Source organism: Podarcis gaigeae (genome assembly GCF_964106915.1).
Source record: "Podarcis gaigeae genome assembly, chromosome: Z".
NCBI classification, from domain to species: domain Eukaryota; kingdom Metazoa; phylum Chordata; class Lepidosauria; order Squamata; family Lacertidae; genus Podarcis; species Podarcis gaigeae.
Window position 1 is genome coordinate 25,173,929 of NC_139691.1, and position 19,890 is coordinate 25,193,818.

Sequence of the window (19,890 nt, forward strand, 5' to 3'; positions counted from 1 at the left end):
TGTACATGTTACATTAATGAAGGGTGGGGGGACATCTCAGGCCCATGCTTGACATTTGACCCTGTCAACGGGGTGAGCTCCCGTTGCTCGGTCCCAGCTCCTGCCAACCTAGCAGTTTGAAAGCACGCCAAAGAGTGCAAGTAGATTAATAGGTACTGCTCTGGTGGGAAGGTAAATGGTGTTTCCGTGTGCTGCTCTGGTTTAGCCAGAAGCGGCATAGTCATGCTGGCCACATGACCTGGAAAAACTGTCTGCGGAGCGGACAAACACCAGCTTCCTCGGCCTGTAAAACGAGATGAGCGCTACAACCCCAGAGTCGTTCGCGACCGGACTTAACTGTCAGGGGTCCTTTTACCTTTAGCAAATCTTCAGGACTCTTCCCCAGGCCACACCCTCTCCTCTCAGGCCACACCTCTCACCACCCCTGCTTCATGCTTAACTCAAGTGCTTTTGGCTAGTGAAAGTGTGCTTTTGAACTGTGAAAAAGCCACTCTTATGAGCTAGTTAGGCTGAGAGAGATTGATCCAGGTCATGCAATGAATTTATGGCCGAAGATGGGTCCAAACTCAGGTCTCTACAGTTCTAGTCCATCGCTCTGACTAATATACACTCCCTTTACCTGTGTGCTCATTTATGAAATGTTGAACGATATGCCACAGTGGCACCTTCAAACCTGGAACCAGTCTTGATTCTCCCTCTTCCCCGCCCCTCTCTAACATGCAGCAGCAGACTCATATACGGAGGGGACACAGTCCATTGGTATTTAAATTTTTTATTTGCAATACTTTAGGTCCAAGTTTCAAACTGCAATTTTTATTTTTATTTTATTTTTACACTCAAGACACTGTCATGCACAATCCATAATTTCAATGTTCTATTGCTTCAACCACAATTGAAAATAACTTAAAATATTGGAAACGGGGGGGGGGGGGGGATCTTTATTTTCATTTTATTAAAAAAATGGATGCTGATGTCAGAAAGCTGAATCCATGCCATCAGCACATTTACAAAGGAAAGAATGCTTTATTCTTTTCTTTTAAAAAAGTATCTCTTAATCCAAAGTTACAGAAGAATTTCACTACACAATTTTTCTTTTTTCCTTTAAAGAAATAATATGTTTAAAAGAAAAGAAAAGAATGTACAGCAAAATGTTAAACAGTGGAAATGTAGGTTATTTTCTGTTCAATTTTTTTCCCCTTTTGGAAACCCTGAAAATAAACCCCTAGGCAACACTTGTGTCACACACACACACAAAAGATCAATCCTGTCAAGCTTGCAATTTTCTTTTTAACCTCAATTTGCCCAGCACAGATTTTCTTTTCTTTTCTTTTTTGCAACCTCAACAGTACAGATCAGTCTGATCTAGCTAGGAATTTTTCACATACAGAAACAGACTTCCAACCTGGTACTTCACCATGGTTGGAGGAACTTAGCAGGTGCGTGCTACAGGCACAATTCCTCAGCCTGAGCCAACGGACAAGGTTATGTTGTGCTACTTGGAAGTCCCACCAATCAAATGTGCTGTCACTGGATTCAATAGCTTGTCCCCCATTCCACACCAAACACTGATTGGTGGGATTTCAGCCCTGCTGTTTGTTTGTTTTTTAAGGCTATACATACCTAGCCCTGGACTTACCACTCATATTCTATTAGATCGGAACCATCATATTTCTAGCAATCTTTGTCTAGGTGATAAACAAACAATCATAAGTGCTTGATTTGGGGGGGGGGAGGGAGGCTTTAATGAAATCTACAAGCCCCATCCCCTGACCCCCACTTCTTTTACCCATATTATGGCCGCCCTGTAAAATTCTAAAAACAGTAGCTAAGGGAACCATCACAAAAAGCATTTTCATTTACCCTCTTAGAGCCTGACTGAAAAGGTGCTTCACACATTATGGGTTTCCCACACAGAAATAATCCTTGCACATCGGGAAAGTGTGTTTCCTGACCATCTGCAGGCTGTCGTTTTGCTTCCAGACATGTACTTATAGCCAAGTGTGCCTGTTGCACATCACAAGTTATAGTTTCCTACGTATTTTCCCCTCTACATCCATGGGGCTTTATCTCAGGAAAAACAGCCTAGATATGTGAAACAACACTGTAAAGTCATGGAGTCACCATTTTAGAATATAGGCACATAACAATCACGCCTGCTCTCTCTCTCTCTCTCTCTCTCTCTCTCTCTCTCTCTCTCTCTCTCACACACACACACACACACACACACACACACACACCACAGCACAAATGTGCTTGAATGGTACCTCACACAAATTACAGAGTCTTGAACCCCAAGTGACCTGTGAAGTATTTCCCCTTCTGAAATCCTCTTTCTTGCCCCTGGAGTCACTATCAGATATTTTAGTTGCTTACCTACCATCAGAATAATAATCTACTCCAGCTCCCAGATATGGGATTTGCAACATATATGGTGGTCACTGTTTGCCATCATTTCTAGTCTCATTTCACCAAAGTATCCATTCCATTCTCTACAGCTAAAATCAACCCTTATTATTCCACAAATGTGTCCTTTTGATTTCACTTTTCATCACTTAATGGTCAAAGCCACCATTGATTTTCACAGTGTTGGTAGACGTGATGACTCAGATTCCTGTTTTGGCCTCAGACAGTGTGTGCAAGAAAGAGGTGGCCAGCCCTGCCCCTGAGACCTAAAATATATCTATACCACAAGCATAAACCAGTCTTACACCAATACATAACTGCCATTGCTTCCCCCACGGATGCTTGGAATTCACATTTGGTGTGGACATTGAAAATTATTCATTTGAGAGCAGTTCCAGACTCCCTCAGATTTTCCCAGTGTTCTTTGTTGAATTAGGATGCAAATATTAAACTTGGCTTAAACATGTAGCATAGACAATTAAAATTGACCCTGAACTCCTCGAGCAAATGTCCCATATATAAACTATGGTCACATCTACACCATACATTTAAAGCATGACTTACCCCCCAAAGAATCCTGGGATCTGCACTTGTTAAGGGTAATTGGGATTGTAGCTCTTTGAGGGGTAAACTACAGTTCCCAGGATTCTTTGGGTGAAGCCATGTGCTTTATGTGTGCTTTAAATGTATGGTGTGAACATGACCTACAATATTCTGCTTTGGCCCATTTGCTTGGTCTTCAACTACTGTATCTTGGAATGTAGCATGACTTTGAAGAATTAGGCCTTCCTAACAGTCACTTCCATGCCTTATGCTGCTACCTGGTAAAATCACTGCTAAGCTTGCTCAATCACAGCACCAATGGTTTGCCTCTAACTATAATAAATTCAGGCAAACCAAGCAGCAAATATTCTGTCATATAAGTCATGTTTTCATTTAAAAAGATCAGGCCAGTATAATTCTCCTCCGGCTTTCTATACAATGCCAGGATCATTTGCTTGGGAGAGATCTCAGCTCAGGGATTCTCAGAAACTACAAATGATGGTCTACCGCAGAATTCTTGTGCACTTGAAAGATGGCAGTGATACCAAGCCACAGCTCAAAGGTGCAACTTTTAAAGCAGACAGTCCAAAGAGAAATAAAAGAGTAAGCTTGACCATTGTGTTACAACTTGACGTTAGCAGCCACTGAGGACTGGGGGAGGAAAGAAGAGAGGCCAAAGGGCAGAAGCAAATCAGCTTAGGAAAGGCAATAAAGGTGAAGAGTTTGTTCTTCACACAACCATCTTTGAAATTGGTTCACTGGCTGTTTCCTTAAGGTGATGAAGACCTGAGAGCTACTCGGGGAACGTAAGAGGAGCTTCTCCTCACTCACATACCTTGCTAACAAAAGACCCTGACATCATATTACCTAGATGATTTGAATTAACTTAAAATAATTTATTCTTTCCCCAAATGCAAAAACAAACAAGAAGTTGAAGACATTGGGTGGCATACAGTGTTGCGCTGAGCTAAAGTCACTAAGCGGTATACTTGTTCTGCCGGCGAAATGTTTTGAGTCTGTGGAGCATTGTTGCACAGCAGAATGCATAAGAAAGTTGCTAATAACTTCGTGGCACTATGGATTGTGCAATCTGTTGGCCAACGAGTTTTCGCAGCTGCTGTGTTGTGCAACATTAAAACTCATCCATCTGCCAGAACAAGATCCCTTGCACCAGTGGACAGAGAGAGCTGGATGCAGACCATTGCCCTTTGCAGCATCCTTCAATGTTCATGCTCACAAGTCTTGGGAAATTAAAAACACATAAGAGGCAAAGAGCTGCCTTGAGCATGGCTGTGGGTGGAATGTTCCCCTTTAATGTATCTGCTTTGAAAAAAGCCAGTTTACAATACTTGAAAGTCCATTCTCTTTCTCAGCTGATTTCCAATGCCTTATTGCGCTTGGCCAGGTAGGCCTTGAATAAGACTTAACACAGAACATCAGAAGCTCTAAATGTGGACATTGCTGAAGAAGCAGAGGCAGTTGCATCTAGCACAAAGAGACACCACCAACAAGCAAATTTAGTCATCCAGTAGTGTAGGATATTTCCCCCTTTACAAAAAGGCAAGTGCAAAGAAAACAGTCCTCTAGAAGTTGCAAGAGTAATTTTCTGTGAAATCACAGTGACTGGGTACCAATGAGTTTTATGCAGTCCATGTTTTCTTTGATGTCAGATTCTCCACCATGCAAAGGATTGCTGAACAGTAGGAAATGTCACAGACAATGATTAAGTTTAATTGGATTTAAGGAGTATAGAAAGTTGCACTGCACCAGGCCAGACCATTATTGCCCAGCCAGCCTGGTTTTGCTTTCTCTGACTAGCTCTTCCCAAATCCTTTGTGGCTAGAGATTCAACTTCCAGATTGAAATGTACCCGCCCCCTCTCTTACATCAACACCACAGCCCAGTTCTTAATAAATTAAAGGTGGTCCTTCATGTCATTTATCAGGAGCAATAAGAAGATTTTGGCTTCAAGACCTCTGAAAATGTCAAGCTGGAGATTGGAAACTTGAGCAAAATACCAGGTTGGATTCTTATTAAGCATACATTGGCTGTCAAGCACAATCTTTTCTCCCACTTCTTGAATGGAATATGAATATCCCTGATCCAATCTCCTAAGAATGTGGTACTGCAAGAGAGGAGTTCTGCTCCTTTTAGTAAGCAACTTGCCCTCAACTGATTCCAGCACTAGTTGAGCACAAATACTAGTTCCATACAATAAGTAGTGGCCCAGACCGGGGTGTGGATCCCCAGCCACATTGGGGATGGATCCCCAGATGCATTTAGCCAGTTACATGGGACCCAAATGAAGATCTCAACACAGCTGGAAACATGCAGCTACATTGGTTGGGAATGCAGTCCAGTAGCTTTCTACCCTTTGCAAATCTCCCTTGCTGGATTGGGGCAACTGTGCAAATCTATTGAGAATACCCAGCAAATAACAAAAATAGTTCAATGGCTTTAGAAGTTATTCATCAGATTTTTGTTATTGTTGTTGCAAAAAAACAGTCTTTCTGTGAACAACGCACTCCACCCCCCAACCACACACACAGCAGAATGCAGGCTAGATTCAAGAAGGAAGGATAAGAGCTATCATTTGATCTCTTCAGAATTTGGAATGTGTTGTACTCCGAAGGGAAACAGAAGAAAATGACTAGGGCAGAGGCTCAAGCACTTGTCTTGGAGAAACCCAGTTTTATAGACAGGACAAACAAACACTTGAGATCACCTGTATACAATGAGAAGCAGCCAACCGGTAGCCAAAGGTGGAAAATAAACAGGTACATATTTACAAGAACAGACCAACACAAACAGGATGATAAGACAACCACAGTCTGACATTACCACCCACTCCTTTGAGCCTGTTGAGGTCCCTCAGGCTTTTGCTCAGACATACGTAGGCGACTCAATAAGTCACAAAGAGACTTCCCTCCTTTTGCCTTAAACAATCTGTTCTATGTTTGTCAGAGTTTCCCTGATTATACTGCTAGCATTTTCCTGTACCGGGACCCCTTGAGGTCAAGGATAGATAATGTGCCATTTCCCCATCCCCATATTGTATCATCACGGGGGAGACTGGGCTAATTAGCAATTGTACAATATTAGCTATGTCTGAGTGCCACATAAGTGTTTGTTGTTGGGTAATGGTTTGAGGTAATAAGAGCTAATGAGTAGTGGTGTCTCATTCCAGAATGGCTTCTTACAGGCTTGGCCTACACAAAAGAGCAGCTGAAGTGGTATAACTGCTCCTTGACTATGCCATTTGGGAAATTCGGACTCCTCTGTCTGTCTGTCTGTCTGTCTGTCTCTCTTCACACACACAAAACACACTCAGACAGAATCACAACTAGCAAGTTCAGGTAAAAGTCTAGGCTTCAGAAGCTGCATCAGAACCATGGAACTGTAGAGCTGGTCCAACCCCCTGTCATGAAAGAATCTGAATGCACAAGTCCCCCATCCAATTTGAAACCATACTGGATCCTGCTTAGCTTTGCAAATGTGATAGCAGTTTTATTGCCTTATACTGAATCAGGTTATTGGTCCATTCTACGACTGGCAGTGGCTCACCAATGTTTCAGGCAGGGAACATTCCTGGTCCTACCTAGAGATGGTGAGGATTGAACCTGCATGCAAAGCAGATGCCCTACCATGGAGCTAGAGTGCCCGATTACCCCTGATGCAGAGAGTCCTTACTATAGGGGAGAATATTCAGTCATGATGCAGACCACCATCAGCAAACTATAGCTGTGCAGTCCACAAACGTGCTGTTTATGTAGTCCGGCCATCATGACAGAGTTTTCACAGGCTCTGTGTTATCAAGTTAGGATTGAAATTTCCTCAGGATTTACAAGTGAGGACAGCTTTGCCCATATAGAATGAGCTTCCTCTAAGGTATGCTTTAATCACCCTGAGAGATGGTGGCTAAGAGACTGACCTGAGGTGATAGTCACCCAAAGTTTACTTAGAATAAACCCACTGAAATTAATTGAGTCATGTGAAACTTAGCTGAATACCATCCCTGGTTTTTATTCACACCTGCTGATCCTCTGGAATTAATGCCATACAAGAAGGATATCTCGTGGTCCCAATGAACTAGAGGGCCCCAAACACAGTGGTGCTGGCCTACCATATTTTGCTATCATCTGAACGATGGGGGTGAGGTGGGGTGGGAGAGGATGGTACTTTAAGGTGACAAGGGAGAAGTCCTTCTCTATCATTCCCACATCTGTGGAACACCCTCCCACTGGACTGAGGCCAAACCTCTATGCTGTGAGTGGTTTTTTGTTTTTTTAAAGGCTATGGAGTCTTATCTGTTTCAGCAGGTCTTCCAGGCCTGATGTTTGTCAGCTGGGTGATGGTCTGATTTGATTACTTTCCCCCGCCCCAATTCTTTATGGTTTAAGTGTTGATTTGTAGCATTCAAAGTTTTAAAGCTGTGTACTGTTTTATACTATGCACTGCTTTTCACCTTTTGTTTTGACGTTAAGCAGTTTTGGATGGACATCAGTCCAGAAAAAGTGACCTGAAAATATTTTAAATTAATCAGATAATAATCATAATTTTTGAAGTCCAGAGTCTACGTGTGTCACCTGCACACGGCTATGTTGTCGCCATTAAAAAATGGTAGAAAATTGATAGCAAAAAAAATGAAGACACCACAGCCACCTTATGTAAATGAATAAATCACTCAAAGGTTCAGTGCCGCATGCTGTGACAAAGGGAATTTATGTGGAGGTCAGACCACTGTTCCCTATGAGGGGGCTAAAGTCTAAGGACACAATCCACTCTAAAGGTCTCCTAGGCAACTTCCTTTGCAAAAGGGATATTGAACAGATCACATTTGCTTATGCGGGGCTTTCAGAGGTACATTTCACAGGTGCACAAGAAACTGCCTTATGCAGAGTCAGGCCATTGGTCCAGCTACCTCAGCAATGACTGGAAGCAGCGCTCCAGGGCTTCAAGCAATAGTCTTCCCCAGCTCAACATGGGAAATGTCAAGGATTGAACCTGGGACCTTCTGTGGGTATAGCAGATGCTCTACTACTCATCCATGACCCTTCCCTGTGGCTTGTGTCCACAGGACTTAATTTTTAAAAATAGATGCTAACAAGAATTGTGATGTATCACTTAGGGCCAACCCAATGCAGGGTTTGGAGTGCTGTGGAGTGCTATGATCAGGGAATGCATGATGAGGAGTCAATGGATGAACTTGTGCCAACCAAACCACACAAGAGGCAAGGACCTTGTGCATCAACTAACTATTTGGTGTGGGAAATTTGAGGGGCTAATTTGGACCACTCCTCTTCCTTTTCCCCCCAGGAACAGCTGGATCCCAGTGTATTTTTCTTTAGTTTTTAAAAATGGGGCTACATACTTGTAGCCATGCCTGTTCTGAATGCAGCCTGCTGGATTAGAGAAAGAAGAGAGCTTGATCTGGAGAGTTAGGGTAGCCAAATGAATATCTCTTAAAAAGTAAAATGAAATTTTAGGCCTATGAATTGAAACAGACCTACATCTGAAAAGTCTGTGCTAATGCTATTTTGTATATGCAGGTAATATTGTTTGATTGGACAGTTTTGTTATCATCCACATTTAGGTGCATGAAGGAGAATGTAAAATAAATGGACGGGAAAATGAAACATATGCAAATGTATGCAAAGCATTTTCTTTTCAATATGGATAAGAAGGAGTGAAATGCACTTTGGAAAAAGGGGTGTGTATGTCATATTACTCCTGAAGCTTGAATTACTGGATGTTAAGGAAGCCTGAACTGTGCCATGTCACCGAACATGCAACTGATGTCAATTTTAAATGAGCTGCCATCTTCCAAACCTCCTGGTTTGGAAAGCCTGAGCCCACTATGAGCTAAGCCAGACACATTTGGACATTTAGGCTTGGCCTAATGATAGGTTTAAGGGACGCGGGTGGTGCTGTGGGTTAAACCACAGAGCCTAGGTCTTGCCAATCAGAAGTTTGGCGGTTCGAATCCCCGCAACGGGGTGAGCTCCTGCCAACCTAGCAGTTCGAAAGCACGTCAAAGTGCAAGTAGATAAATAGGTACCACTCCAGCGGGAAGGTAAATGGTGTTTCCGTGCGCTGCTCTGGTTTGCCAGAAGCAGCTTAGTCATGCTGGCCACATGACCCGGAAGCTGCACGCCGGCTCCCTCGGCCAATAAAGCGAGATGAGCGCCGCAACCCCAGAGTCCGCGACTGGACCTAACATTCAGGAGTTCCTTTACCTTTACCTTTTAATGATAGGTTTGGCCTAGTGCCATTCCTTCCTGATGTAACTTCGGCACTTCCCTTCCCCTTCCAAACTTACAAAGTGGCTGAAATATTGAGGACAACAACCCTCAGTATTGCCTTGGCATTGTCTCAGAAAAATTTATGGGATCTACATTTTGTGTGGATTCTGACATCCTAGCAGGAGTAATCAAGATCAATGGGAACTATTTCTTCAATGGGTTGTAGCACTTGCAATGTTACTGCAAAACCTCACGGGAGTGCCCTACCTGCAAGGATCTATGGCTAACATGGGTCTTAGCATCTTCCATGGGACACAATGAGACCTTATATTGAAATGGAACTTAATATAGGCCCAAGTCAAATAGGGCCTAATTTATTTGCAATGACCCCATTCCAAATCAAACCTGGAGGTTGGGGGAATTGATCTATCATTGCTTGTAGGCCTTTGTGGGAACTCTAGGTGGCCGGGTCACCACATGAGAACATAAAAAGAGGCCTACTGTATCAGACCCCATTCTCACAGGGGCCAGCCATATGTCTATGGGAAGCCCACGAGCAGGACCCAAGTGCTCCAGTATTCTCCCCACTTATGATTCTTAGCAACTGGTACACTGCCCTCCCGCAACAGTGGAACTGGGTCACAGCTATCATGGCTTGTACTCATTTCTAGTGTGAATTTAACTAAGACCCCTTAAATTTGTTATTATATAATAAGCACATTCTGTAGTTTTAAGTGTGAGCTGTGTCAAGTACATCCTCTTTGCTTGTACTGAATCTATCAATATTCAGTGTGCCCCAATGTGATGGCTACGTTATGCCTCCAAGGTTGGAAGCTGTAATGCTTCCCTGGAAACCAAAGGAGGAGTGCTTCTGTGCTTATAGGTATCCCACAGGCACCTGGTTGGCCATTGTGGGAACAGGACACTGGATGAGATGGACCACTGGCCTGATCCAGGAGGAACTCTCCTTATCTTCTTAACACTGAGTGTGACTCAACACTAAGTGTGACCCAATGTTAGCTTCTTAAACACTGGCCCATGACATTTTGCTGCATGAAGAAGACCAGATGGCAATCACCACCACCCATTCCATGTTCAGAGGCTGGGAGGTGAATTTTTATTCAGGACGGGCAATGGGATAGTGTGCTTGAGGGTAGCGGGCTCACTTAATGGACACAGAAAAGATTGCATGGTAAGCACACAGTTCTGCACTGTGTACTTCCAGCATCAGCTGCATGATGCAGCCGGCCCACTTTGTCTGCAGGTGCTGTAGCATGTGGCCAGCTGCAAAGAAGAGAAAGGCAGGCACCTGGTACTAAGGCCTGCAGGCCAAATTAGGCCAAGAAAGTCTCCCTGTTTCGTCCAGGTGATGCTCACCTGCCCTACACCAGATATCTTATTTGTCAGGTATGGGCTAGCTTAAGATGTGGCAGGGCTCAAAGGGGATTTACAGGCATTGTCAAACAACTGATCAGCACAGCACTATGGAAAAACAAGCCGCCTGGTGTTGTTGTGATGTCAGATGATTGGCAGGGCTTGACCCCACCCACCTGTCAGACTTGGCCCACGGGGTGTGGGGGAGATAAGGATCCGGTCCCTCCCCCCACTCCTGCTCTAAATCCAGTGGTATCAAAATATTTCATATTAGCAGGATTTAGATGTTGGTACACAAATATAAGCATGGAGAGTTTGCTTGTGGATGCGCACACACACACACACACACACACACACACACACACACACCTTTTCATCCACAATGCATGGTATCTTCTAGACCCTCACAGTGGTGTGACCAGAATGTCCTCTATAGGTTACAGATTGTGGGAACTGAACTTTCCCTTCCTGGATCAACAATGGATTTGGTATTTCAAAAGTAACGCTGTCCTTTTGTTGGAGGCTCTGGCAACAGACCCAGTTGGAGAACCTGGCAGGTCAGGGGCAAAGGAAGGTTCTGGAAGGTTATGGGTAGGAACCAGGGAATAATCTAGACCAATCTTCATCAACCTGATACTTCCTACTACTATCCACACTATCCCCCAGCCAACAGAACTATACAGGCTAGGGTGGGTAGGAGATGAAGTCACAGGTGGGAATTCAATGTAGTGCTGTGTTAAAGTCCCTTGGTGGTACACTGGTTGCCCTAGTGGAATGGCTGTTGTGATAGAGATGGTGCAGGAAGCCAGTATGGTTCTCGTGGCTGATTGCACAACATATTCCTGTAGCCCTGATCCCACCTTTTGCACAAGAAGCTTCGGCTAGCACAAATGTTGTGCTAATTTCATATTGTGCAACCATTATTCTTGCCCTTAAGCTATCGCAACAGCCCTAGTGCTGGAGGCCAGAGAATATCGAACCTTTAACGTTCTGGAGGATACCAGTTTGGCAGAGCCTGATCTAGAGAGTAATTTCACCACCAGGGAGGAATCTTGAAGATGAGGGATGGAGCCTGACAAAGACCGGAGCTCATGAGGTTATCAGACCTCAGTGCTAATTTGCTGGCAAAACAGTTTTTATTGGATAGATTAGTAAAATAGTGGGTGATTGACACTTTGGCCCATTTCCCAAATTACAGAGTGTCCTTAAGCAGCAATGCATCTTTCTACAGTCAAGTAAAATAAAAAATATATCTAGATATCTAGGCAGATTTAAAATAAAATAAAAATCTAGAAAGTTGCCACATTGTTTTCCAGAGGGACCCCGATCCCCAATAGAGCAACATCTTAGCATCAGCAGAAAGAGAGTTATCATAAAAAATGCAGCACTTCTTCAGCACAGTCCCCATGAAACAAAGACAGAAGGCGGCAGCCACTGTTGCTGCCACCAATGGGCAACATTAAGAACAGTTACAACACAGAGAGCAGCACTGAACTAGAATGGAGAATGGCTGAGATGGGATGAAATGCACCCAAAGATGGATACAGCATGTCAAATGGGGCACTTCCAAGAGATGATGACTGTCCCGGCCTCTGAAAAGCATAAGCATCAAAAATTTAAACATATTGCCCTCTTCCTCCTCCTTTTGTCTTCCTCCCTGGACTGCAAGCAATCTCCCGTCTGTACACACTCCCAGCAACAGCAGGCTTAGCACTGCCCACAGCACTGTTCTTAAAATAAGGAACAAGTGGAAGTAGCTCGCTGCACAGCCACTCTTGCTAACTTCCCAGCAGGTGGGTCACTGTTGCTGTTGCTCACTAGGAGGGAGAGATGGTGGGGAGGTCAGCATTGGCTCCACCAATGTGTTTGCACCATGCTGACTTCTCCACCGCCTCACTCTTCCCTCTCCTGGAAAACAACAGTGACCCACTTGCCAGTAGGCTAGAAAAGCAGCTTCACCCTCCCCCCTCCCAGCAAGTCACTTCTGGCAACAAGTAAGACTATCTACAGCCTGGGCAATTCCTGTACTTTTAAGAGCAGCTTGATGCACAGGAATCAGGAGGTGAAGCTTCTCAGAGCACAGAGACAAGTATGATTATCCATTGCTAATTTCAGCAGATTGAGCTGCTCTCAGAAATGCAGGGGTGGGGAGGAAAGGCAGTAAAATATCTGGCAACTCTAGAAATAAGGATTCCAAACCAACCTTTCTTTCTTTCTTTCTTTCTTTTTGAGAAAAGATAACTAGATCTGCCCAACTCAGGTTGGAGGAAACAGAAAAACTAATTGTTTAAACAAAAGCTAATATGCTGATTTAACAAATATTCACAGTCAAAGCTAGACTGCAGGGAGTCTAGATGTTCAAGATTCAATCTTCTGCAATTCAGGTCACAGATCACAACAGGCTTGTGGGAAGAGAGAAGAAAGAAATCTTCCCACCAAGCTGTATACTGCTGCAGTTCCTGTTCTCTTAACTACTTATTTTCAGTCACATTTCCCATTCTGCATGGGCAGTAATGTTCAAGAAGGCCGAACCTTACAGTAGACACAACAGTCCTGTGGAATTCTTCATTGTTATTAGCCCCTTTCCAAAGCCTATTCAATGGGATTGCTAGATATGCAGTCTGGTGGCTTTCAGTTTTCTAGGGGAAATGACAAATTCCATTAACAGCATCATAATGAGAATGGATTTCCCTTAGACTAGAGACAGGGAACCTGCAGTTGAGTTGAGTTGAGCTCCCACTCCCATCAAAAGAAGAGAAGAGGAAAAAGAGTTTGGATTTGATATCCCGCTTTATCACTACCGTAAGGAGTCTCAAAGCGGCTAACATTCTCCTTTCCCTTCCTCCCCCACAACAAACACTCTATGAGGTGAGTGGGGCTGAGAGACTTCAAAGAAGTGTGACTAGCTCAAGGTCACCCAGCAGCTGCATGTGGAGGAGCGGGGAATTGAACCTGGTTCACCAGATTACGAGTCTACCGCTCTTATCCACTACACCACACTTGCTCTCAGCAGCCTCATGTCCATTGTGATGAACATGACTGCTGGTTATGGATGGTGGGAGTTGTAGTCCGACAACATCTGGAGGCCCACAGATTCCCCATCTTCCTCCTAGATTCAATTACACTATCATTGTATGAGATTCTGTCCTTCAAAGCAGCACCATCATGGATGGAGGTGATGGCCTGCCTTGTTGTTGTCCTGAAATCAAAGGGAATTTCTCCCAAGTTTGTGTGTGTGGTTAGCACTGGGGTGTTATCTTAAACTGGGGACAGCGAGTCCAGTTCCACCAATCTATGGAGCAGCTATGGAATAAGAAGCAGAAAGGTGGCCTTCTGTTTCAGTCCTTTGGAGAGGAGCTGCTCAGCATTATGGAGAAGCGAATGGACACCAGGCAGGAATGGTCCCACTGCCACATACTCACAACAGCAGTGTTACATAAATGTGGTTTATATGATTCTATTTGTCTGTTTTGCTTTGGGAAGGGAAAACTCACCAACACAAAAGCACCAATATTCATGAAACCCTCGCCACGCTGTCCAGGAATGCAATCGCTGTCTGTATTCTGTATTTCGAAGCATAAACTCTCAGAGAGGATGCTGAGACTGACCTGCTTCTTGATTTAGTATTAATTTTTCTTTCTTTCTTTCTTGACCCTCAGGGCCCCTTATATTTCTATGGTTCTATGATTCTTTCTTTTTCTTTTGGTTAAATAAAGCAAGCTCCTTCATGATCCTCCTCATCTCATGACAAGCAAACAGACCAGTGGTTTGCAAACAGTTTGGGTCTCTCCCAACAACCAGGGTGAAAGAGGCCACAAATTCAGCCCCCCTTGCCCCACAAAAACAAAAAACAAAAATAAAAAACGGGGAGGGCAGGATGTTTGGGCCTATCACTTCTGCCTGGTTGAGTGCTGGTTGGGCTGTGCCATCGGTGCTCTGGAAACGGCCAAAAGAGCACAGAGGCTTCCAGTCCTGCCCCTCTCAATCAGGCTCCCATTCAGAAATAAATTGGGGAATTGTAGAGTGGGAAAAAGATACGTGATAGGTTTCTTTTCCAGGGGAAGGGGCAGAAGGCTGCTGCCTCCCTCCCTCCCCCTGTGGACTGTGAGAGTGTCGGTTTCTGCCTGCCCATCCTCCGGCAGAAGAGTCTGAGGCTCTACTTAGTATTTGTCCAGTCCTGCCGTAGAGGAATTGGGCACACGCGGCTCAGGGCTCTAGCGACTACTGTTCTTTATGGCCTCCTTGGCTGCGATGATCAAGGGAGTCAGGCTGGAGAGCGGCTTGGCCAGTTTTAAAAACGGGTGCTGAAAGGAAGAAGAAAACTGTTATTTATCTGACAGGCGGACAGACAGATGGCTGGCTAGACAAGCAAAATGTTGCAGTGCATCCTCTCTCCTAGGAGGAGTGCTCCTGTTCAGGGTTCTAGTCAGCAAATCCCTGAAAGCAGGACATTCTGCTCCTCTGCCATGCTATTTTCGTTTCCAACAGTCACCACATTCAATCATTACTGAGCATGCTCAGTCCCCACTGGGCTGTTTGGAATGGTTGTTGTGGTTGGGGGTGGTCCCCTTTGGGTTTTTTTCTAAAAGTTTTTCTTTTTTTTTGTCTGCAAACTTAATTACTTGTTTCTGTTTATGTATTGCTTCCTATGAAATATCTCAAAGCGATTTAGCAGTAAAAGCATAGGCAATAAAAGCATATATAAAACCATTTCATTATACACACACACACATATTAAAAAAAAATTAAAACATTATCCACACCCAGCATGCTGGCACTTAGTATAAACCAACTTCCTGTGTTCTTGGGTTAGAGCATTGGTCCATCAAGCTCAGTATTGTCTATTCTGCCTGGCAGCAGCTCTCCAGGGTTTTAGGCAGGCAGTCTCCACCAGGAGATGTCCGGGATTGAATCAGGGACCTTCTGCATGCAATGCAGGTGCTTTAATCATTGAGATACAGCCCTTCCCTTTTGTTTCTGAGTGGGTCAGTTTTGGCTAGAATCCTGATGGCACTGTGTTCGTTTTTCATGTAAGTGATACTTCCTGTTGCGCTTTATCCTGCAACCACTTGTGGACTTCAGTGGTCTGCACTTGTCTGGAAAAAAATCCATCCTACCAGGCATCATCTACACATGCGATAACTGGCACTTCAATGCATGTGAGAGTGAGGCACTAGAAATCTAACACCGTAAGCAGAGCTTTCATATCACCCAGTGCATGCAACAGAACCATCTACCATGTTTAAGATATTGAAGCTAATATACTTCCACATCTGTAATGGAGAGATGACAGTATTTTGCCACTCTGCCCAGCTAATACACCAAGAAGGGGTCTTGTTATCTGGGCAACTCAGGAACTCCATATACACTGTCCAGGCTTGCTTCCTGGAGAGGTCACTATCTGGTTTGAATTCACCCCTGGAGGCACACTTCACTGTCTCTCAAGACAGACAGATGCCAACCACAACCACTTCCAAAGCCACTAGATGCTCATGCATGAGTGTAATTTCTGAATAGGGTGAATACACATAACACCCAGATGTTTATGCCCAGATAGCGTGGGTGATTGCCACTGATAAAACTGTATTTTATGCTCTTTCACCCTGTCAAATATAGGGGAGCAACAGGATATGGAGAGCAAGGGGCTCCTGCAAACTAGGATCCAGTAAACGAGTGTAGAATAACCAAACGATATGTGTGAACCAGCACTCAGTGTCATCTAGAAGCTAAAACCTTACACTCCCCTCCCCAAGGGCATGGCAACTGCTTAAGAACATAAGAGCTGGATCAGGCCAAAGGCCCATTTAGTTTAACATCCTGCTCTCATGGTGACCAGGCAGATGCCAATGCAAAGCCCAGTAGTAAAACCTGAGTGCAGCAGCACTCTCTCCACTTGTGGTTCCCGGCAACTGGTATTCAGACTGAGGCATACTGGCTCTGACAGTGGAGGTAAAACATAGCCATTGTGGTTGGTAGCCATGGATAGCCTGATGTCCCTTGAATTTACTGAATCCTTCTTTAAAGCCATCCAAGTTGGTGACTGTCACACTACATCTTGCGGGAACAAATCCCATAATTTTGGTAGTATCTCCACACTGCTCTCATAATGCATGAAACGTGGGTGTGGCATGTGGGAGGAGCAGAAATCATGCAGGAAGGCCCTGTACTTCCAAGTCAGCACAACACCTTCACAATGAATACAGAGCTGATGTGGGAACCCACATACAGTCCAACTATTTTGACATTTCTGTAGGGGACAGAAAAGAAAACAGAATGTGCCCTTTAATGCTCTCTCCGTCCCATAACACATTACCTGCAAGAGCTCTTTCGCAGACCCTCGCCTGTCAACATCCATCTCCAGGCAGCGGTTCAGAAAGTCTCGGAAAACAGCAGAGAGTCTCTCGGGATTCTGGAGTTCTGGAGTCCCATTTGTAGCTATCAAATACAAGGCCTAAAGGGTAAAACGGTAAGTTGCATTGATTTATTTGAGGCTGCTTTTCTTGTTCCTTCCTTTAGATATTTATTTGAGGATTTTTATCCCATCTTCCAATAAACTTGAAACATTTTTTCTTTTGCAAAAAGAAAATGCAATGAATAAAAAGATATGGGCAATAGAAAACTTTCCATTCTTGAATGTGGATCTGAGCGCTACTGTGTAAGCATGATTACACAGTTCTCCAGATTTTGCAATGCAGTCTCAGTACACAAAAAATGCACGCGCGCACACACACACACACACAAATTAGCATTTTACATAAAACGGACTTAAAAATGTGTATTTGTGGACGAATGCATAGGGAAATGTGTATTTTACGTAAAAAGTGCATTGAAATTTTGTAGTTCAAGTGCAGACTTTTTGTGCATTATTTCAACAACAATAAAAAACCACCATGCAAAATGGAATTGAAGGAACCAAAGAATAACTTTCCAAAACCAGAAATGGAATGGAATTAGGCTGCCAACCTCCCTGAGAACAATCTACAATTGAGGTGATACAACTGAGATAGCTCCCTGTCTTTGTTGCCATCCACCTGGGACCTTGGATGCCTCCAGTGTGCAATCAGCCTGTGATGCTAATATGAGTCCCAATGCAGTCTACAATTTAGGATGGTTTTTTAAAAAACAAAAAGCATACTGGAGTTTTGATCTTACCCTGAGAGGATTTTCATTGAGATATGGAGGTTCTCCTTCCACCATTTCTATGGCCATGATCCCTAAAGACCAGATGTCCACTTTGGGCCCATATGCCTTTCTTGTCACCACTTCAGGAGCCATCCAGTAGGGGGTTCCCACCATTGTGCTCCGTTTACTCTGCTCGGGAGTGATCTGAGCACAGAAGCCGAAGTCAGCTGCAGCAAAGGAAAAGCAAAGACGATGGCTTACAGAAACGGTATGAAACCAGCAGAAGAAGCAGACGAAAGAGCAAGTGGGGAAGTTGGCATAAAGAGGAAGAGAGGCTGTAGAACACTGACAGACTGGAGAACAGAGAGGAAAACGATATGATAATTGTCAAACAAAGACAACATCCATACTGGAAAAAGAAGGATAAAGGAGAAACGCAGCAAAAATCAAGCAAGGATAGCAAGGTGCATTTCAACAAGCGAAACCAGCAGATGAGAATCTCCAGCTCATAAGTCAAATGAGGCTTGGCAGGCTTCCTCCTTGGACCATGTCCCCCTAGGTAGCTCAGTTGGTTAGAGCATGGTGTTGACAATGCCAAAGTTGCAGGTTCGATCGCCATACGAGACAGCTGCATATCCCTGCATTGCAGGGAGTTGGGCTCAATGATCCCCAGAGTCCCTCCCAACAATTCTATGATTCTATGATCAGCGGTTGCTGCAAACCCTTCTTCCTTTGCTTACCTTACACCGTTTGAAAGCACTGTGATTGACCACTGGGCAGCCCCACCCACCTTTCAAATTGGCCCACAGTAGTGGTTGGAGGAGATCTGGAGTTGCTCCAGTCCTTCCTGGAGATGCTGAGGAGTGAACCTGAGACCTTTTGCATGTGCTTTGCCACTGAGCTGTGCCCCCATTTTCACACATGGAACTCAAACTGATATCAATGGAATAGGTAAGCAGTGGTAAGCATTTCCCCCACTCAAATGGATGGGACCTTAAAAATGCTTAATCTCAGCTTCATCATGCAGCATGCATCTCCACATAAAACTAGGAAAGTAAATGGGTAAGTAATAACTGTGTACCACTGCTGATACTACAATCTCGGGTGACTACAGGAGACTGCATTATAACCTGGGTACAAATTAGCAAAGTGTCACCATCACAACATGGGAAATATCACTTTGGAGCCTCTTCTCCAGCATCCTTTTCCCCACAGTCTGATCCATCTTCTTATATTCTTAAGCATATCCAAGACACATAGGGTTTTAGTCCTACTTGAAGTAGATTCATTGAAATGAATGAACCTAACTTAGTCATGCACATTAATTTCAGTGGGTTTACTCTGAATAGGATTCTGCCCTGTTATGTACTGAGATAAGTCTTAAGTGCTTTTCCGCCGCAATCTTAAAACGTTTAGATTACAGTGGTGCCTCGCAAGACGAAATTAATTCGTTCCGCAAGTCTTTTCGTCTTGCGAGTTTTTCGTCTTGCGAAGCACGGTTTCCCATAGGAATGCATTAAAAATCAATTAATGCGTTCCTATGGAAACCGCCTTCAGACCAGGTCCGGGTACAGTCTGTCCCCCGACCTCTTCTGAAGGCCGGTGGGGGCGAAAGTCTTTGCTCCCCCCCCGCCTGCCTTCCCGGGACAGCGGAGACTTCTCCGCTGTCCCGGGGCGATCTTAAAATGCTGGCGGGCGGCAGCGAAGCCTTCGCTGCCGTCCCCCAGCATTTTAAAAGCCCCTGGGACAGCGGAGACTTCCCGGGGCGATTTTAAAATGCTGGCGGGCAGCAGCGCTGCCGCCCGCCAGCATTTTAAGATCACCCCAGACAGCGGAGAAGTCCTCCGCTGTCCCGGGGTTTTTAAAATGCTGGCGGGCGGCAGCGAAGGCTTCGCGGGCAGCAGCGCTGCCGCCCGCCAGCATTTTAAGATCACCCCTCTTCTGAAGGCCGGTGGGGGGCGAAAGTCTTTGCTCCCCCCCCCCGCCGCCTGCCTTCAAAAGCCATCCGGGATAGCGGGAAGCGCTTCCCTGCTATCCCGGACTGCTTTTAAAATGCTGGCGGTGGGGAGCAAAGCCTTTCGGCCCCCGCCGGCCTTCCTGGACCTCTTCTGAAGGCCGGAGGGGGGGGGAAAGGCTTTGCTCCCCACCGCTAGCATTTAAAAGAGGTCCCCGGAGATTTCCCTATGGGCTTTCTTCTTGCGAAGCA

The 19,890-nt window shown here is 44.7% G+C and overlaps 1 protein-coding gene across 10 annotated transcripts in view; it reads right to left on the minus strand.

Annotated features, from left to right (window-relative positions):
• Positions 1-756: 756 nt before the first annotated feature.
• Positions 757-19,890, minus strand: part of PAK3 (p21 (RAC1) activated kinase 3) — a 92,861-nt gene continuing 73,727 nt past the window's right edge. For all 10 annotated transcript variants that reach the window (XM_083722309.1, XM_083722302.1, XM_083722303.1 and 7 more), the window contains 3 exons: positions 17,715-17,911; positions 16,876-17,013; positions 757-14,866 (listed from right to left, as the gene is read on the minus strand). In XM_083722309.1, coding sequence (XP_083578435.1) covers positions 14,777-14,866; positions 16,876-17,013; positions 17,715-17,911 — 425 coding nt within the window. In that variant the 3' untranslated portion in view covers positions 757-14,776. The remainder of the gene's footprint in view (positions 14,867-16,875; positions 17,014-17,714; positions 17,912-19,890) is intronic.